This window comes from Engraulis encrasicolus, chromosome 9, assembly GCF_034702125.1.
Source record: "Engraulis encrasicolus isolate BLACKSEA-1 chromosome 9, IST_EnEncr_1.0, whole genome shotgun sequence".
NCBI lineage: Eukaryota > Metazoa > Chordata > Actinopteri > Clupeiformes > Engraulidae > Engraulis > Engraulis encrasicolus.
The window spans coordinates 22,291,567-22,296,566 of record NC_085865.1 but is presented as its reverse complement, the minus strand read 5'-3'; the positions used below and the strand labels follow the sequence as shown (position 1 = coordinate 22,296,566).

General features: G+C 45.0%; 1 protein-coding gene across 2 annotated transcripts in view; it reads right to left on the bottom strand.

The window, feature by feature from the left end:
• Window positions 1-5,000, bottom strand: part of plppr5b (phospholipid phosphatase related 5b) — a 175,751-nt gene that overhangs the window by 33,093 nt on the left and 137,658 nt on the right. For both annotated transcript variants that reach the window (XM_063206771.1, XM_063206770.1), the window contains exon 6: window positions 3,124-3,300. In XM_063206771.1, the coding sequence (XP_063062841.1) occupies window positions 3,124-3,300 (177 nt within the window). The remainder of the gene's footprint in view (window positions 1-3,123; window positions 3,301-5,000) is intronic.

Here is a 5,000-nt window from a genome sequence, read left to right as displayed (position 1 = left end):
CTGCACAGATTGGAGCGTGAAGGAGCTCTGTCTGCTCTGTGTGACTAAAGGCCCTCCTCCTTCAGAGACAAACGATGATGGCTTACACACTAGAGGGACTCATGTTGTGTGTGTGAGGCCAATGTGTGTGTGACGCCAATGTGTGTGTGTCATAGAGGAAAATCCCGCTGAGAACTGCAAAGCAAAGACGTGTTGGGGGTGTGAGTGGCGTGGGGTGTGAGTGAGGCGGAGTGTGTATGTTTTTGCGCTTGTGTCTATGTCTGGGTGTGCCCATAATCAACTGTGAACTTAGAAGCTGAAACAAAGAAAAGGAATCTGGCTAGAACATTATGTTTCTTGGGTCGTACAAATGTCATAGCCTGCTCTTCCATAACCATGAGAATTGTTTGGAGAGAAATGGTTTTGAAACTGGCTTATTTTCATATGTGTATTTCTATGTATGTGAGTATGCAGGGAAGCCGACAAGGCAGGACAAAGGGGTCAGATTTCCCGGGCCCTTGGTGAAAGGGGGCCTAGAATTAGGTCCTCCTTATATTCATATACAGTATATTGGGTCGGGGGCCTTTTTACTTGATTTTGTCCCAGGCTTGGGCAAAGCTGTAAGAGGGCCTGTGTGGATGCATGTGATGGGTGTACAGTAAGCAGATGTGTTTAACTGTAAAAAGTCATCATCTTTGTACCTTTTCTTTGCATTTTCCAATTTTATATATGAAAACATTCATATACTTTAGGTCCATAAAGTTTGATAGGCTCAGCTGTAACGATTGCCTAATCATCATCACATTTTATCCAAAAATAGTGGTAGTGTATCTCCATACACATAGACACCATACAGGATGCATTCAATGCCAATTTGCTAGCTGGATGTGCATTGACTACTAAACCACAGATCATATTTTATAAGCGTTTAATACTGTCAAGAGAACTCATTGGACTGGCAAATGCGGATATGAAGTAGCTATTGACTTTAGCTCCGACTGTGAGATGTTAGTTTCTCCTTCTAGCAGAATGTAGGGTAGGTCAAGTGTAGTGCTCTACTTGCGATATATGCAATAATAGCATCAGAATACTTTGTTCAAATGTTAAACAACATTAACTGACTGTGCCCATCGACACAGACACTCACAGCCACATAAGCCACAACATTAGTTCTAATAATCAATCATCCCTCTGTTAAAGTCCGTATTAAATGTACCACTATATTGTTATGTGCTCAGTGTGCCCATAAACACAATTACTATGCAGCTGGTATTATGCATATTTTAATGGAGCATTGAGGAGAGGCGAAACGGGCTTGGCCCTAGACATGATCTGAATACTATTAGTGTACTATACTATAAAGCCTGGCTTTGTCACCCTTAAATTTCCACTTAATTCACAATTGCTTGACAATTGCACACAGGACAAGTTTGATTGGCCAATGCAGATTAGCATATACTATTGATAATAATGAACCTTTAGTACTTAATTTGATGAAGCACAGGAGGAGAGTAACAGAGGCTTAAAGGTGGCAATACAATACACAGCATTGTTGCTGTTAATCATGTTGAGTGAGAAATGAGATTGAAAAATGACAGATTTGAAACCATGCATGACCCTGATTAGGTAACGTAAGTAGTTCAGTATTTCACATGAAGCTCATGATGTTGCAAAAGCAGTCCTTATTCATAGGCTGAACACATACGTGCTGTAACACTGCACAAAGGTCCGTGAACAGACTGACTTCTCAAATAATATTTCAACGACCCCCACGGCCCCCTCTCCCCCCACTCAGGATGACGAACCAATTAAATTCAACCATTTCCAATTGTTCGATGGGAAGGTTTAGTTCTAATTCCACCATTGGCCTTCGTTGGCCATCAAGTAAGAGAAAAGAGCTCTCTTGACTGACTGTAGCTTCACCCCGTAGCATAAAAAAACATTTAAAAGACACGGGTTAATTAGCCCATCATTTGAGAATTCAGTTTACATAGTAACTTGTCAGAGCAAGATGGTTTTTTTAAGCCAGGCATTGTTAAGCCCTGATGAAGGTCAATACAGGACATTACAAAGATGTTGGCAATTTTAATGTGTTATAAAAGGAGTCTAAATAAAATCTCAGTCTTATTAAAAGCTTGTTTAACTAAGAAGAAGAGTGCGTGTGTGTTCTAAACCTATGTTAACCAAATAGAACCTTTGCACCACAAAGAATCCAGAAGCCCTATGACCTAAGGCAGTGGTTCCCAAACTTTTTTCCCTGCGCACCCCCTTGTACATTTCAATGTGGTTCGCGCACCCCCAAGCGAATTTATGGTGTGCTGATGGCCACGCAAGTATGGATTTACTGTGCATTCACTGCACATTATGCACAGTCGTTTTTGGGGAATCCTCTTTTCCAATAGTCAAGGAGTTAAACTGCACTTCAGATGGACCCTACCAGCATACAATGCATGCACCATACAATTAGAAACTACTTAATATTCTTTAATGCTGGTTAAAAACTCACATATCCGCCATTGCTCTATTCAGCTCGCGCACCCCCTTGGGGCAAGCCGCGCACCCCCAGGGGTGCACGCACCCCAGTTTGGGAAACCCTGACCTAAGGAATACTTGGTAAATGAACTGCATTTATATGGCGGCTTTCCACTCCTTCGGTACCACCCTGCCACCAGGACCAATTTGGGGATAAGTATCTTGCTCAAGGACACATTGATGGGGGTCAGGCAGAGTGGTGCTCGAACCTGCGACCTTCTAGTTGACAGACTCCTCCACCCCCTGGGCCACCACCGCCCCCATTTGGGCAGTCATGGGTTAGCGGTTAGGGCGTCAGACTTGCATCCCAGAGGTTGCCGGTTCGACTCCCGACCCGCCAGGTTGGTGGGGGGAGTAATCAACCAGTGCTCTCCCCCATCCTCCTCCATGACTGAGGTACCCTGAGCATGGTACCGTCCCACCGCACTGCTCCCCATGGGGCGCCACTGAGGGCTGCCCCCTTGCACGGGTGAGGCATAAATGCAATTTCGTTGTGTGCAGTGTGCAGTGTTCACTTGTGTGCTTTGGAGTGCTGTGTCACAATGACACTGGAAGTTGGAGTTTCCCCATTGGGCTTTCATTTTCATCTTTTTTTGCCAGGTGGCTACTCACCAGGAAGGTGGCGATGGCCACGCCGATGATGAACCCAGCGATGACGTCAGACCAGTGGTTACGGTACTCTGCCACCCGGTTAAGGCCCGTCAGGAAGGCCAGACACATCAGGCCCAGAGACATGACCGGCTTGGCCAGCCGCGTGCCTTTGGCTTTCACTGTGCACGTGATGTACATCTGTGAGAGAGAGAGAGAGAGAGAGAGAGAGAGAGAGAGAGAGAGAGAGAGAGAGAGAGAGAGAGAGACAGAAAGAGAGAGAGAGAGATAGAGAGAGGTTTAACACTCCTTTATTGTGAACCATTGTCACCGGTTAAAAGTGTACATTACATATCATGTATGTTGATCTTTCCATTCAACATTTAAAAATTCAACAATTCCAAACATCACCCCCAAGAGAGAGAGAGAGATAGAGAGAGAGAGAGAGAGAGAGAGAGAGAGAGAGAGAGAGAGAGAGAGAGAGAGAGAGAGATAGAGAGAGCAAGGGGGGCAGGGGTGAAGGGAACAGAAAGAAAGAGAGTATTTGTTACTTTCGTCGTAACAATAATTAAGTCAGAAGACGATTGAATCAATGTTCTACGTCAAATGCTCATTTAAAAATACTTCAGCACACTCTCTCATTCACAAGGGTCTGTTTAAGCTTTCTTTAAAAGCTGTGTCAAATCATTTTGACAAACCACAGTGCCGTGCATGGCACAAAAAAAAACGGTTTCTTTTCATTTCCAAACAGCTTACCAAAGGGAATTCTGTCTTTTTGGCTCAAAGACCATAAAAAAATATTAGCCTACAAAAAGATCCTGATTCGAAGCCAAGCATATATTGGCTTCCGTGTGCTTCAGTCATGCACAGATCATCCAGCTCTATTTAACCATGGCCCCATTTTAATCAGCCCTGAGTCCCAAGAGCCTATACTGTAGCATCCACCCACCCTCTTACCTTCTTTACAGCCAAGAAGATGGCTTTCAATTCCACACGCGTTGCTGTTTCAGCTAATCTTTAATGTCCTGTAAAGCCTATACCTCCCATTTTCTCTAATAACGGAACATTAAAGGAAATAGAGCTCGTGGGAGCTCGTGTCATAATAAGTACGCTACGGTAAGTCCGGTGGGACAATAGGCCACCATTTATGGAGATCGCCCCCCCCCCATCCCCCTAGCCAGCACGGCTCTCCATTACCTGAACCAGACCAATAAACATCATGCCCACTTAATGGTGAGGACGGCTGCACTGCATTGCATTGCACAGTATTGCGCGGAAATGACTTTCTGCTCCGAGTAATGGGCTGAGTCATTTTTCCGACGCGCTTCAATCTGCTCAGGTTGTCAGAGCGTAAATGCCAGAGACTAAATGTGTCCGGCGGGTGTATCCGTGCGTATGTCATGTGTCGCGCGCAAGTGTGTGACAGGCTTGTGTGTGTGTGTGTGTGTGTGTGTGTGTGTGTGTGTGTGTGTGTGTGTGTGTGTGTGTGTGTGTGTGTGTGTGTGTGTGTGTGTGTGTGTGTGTGTGTGTGTGTGTGTGTGTGTGTGTGTGTGTGTGTGTGTGTGTGTGTCAGGATGTGCCAGTATGAGTAAGAAGGTAGCGTGTGCCTGCATGACTGAGCATGAACATGTGACATTTGACCTATGTTAATGACAGCCTTTGGTGAGCCTCTTCATTTGGAGGCCAGGGTGTTTGAGTGTGTTTGTGTGTCAATATACAGTATATTTAAAAAGCACCGGATTGTACGTTTCTGTGCACATCTGCAGGTTTATGCTTGCAGCAGGCACTACTGGACGTCCGTATCTATTCCAGCATCAGATTGCATTGGTTTCAGATTGGCATTACCTTTGTGTGTGTGAGAGAGAGAGAGAGAGAGAGAGAGAGAGAGAGAGAGAGAGAGA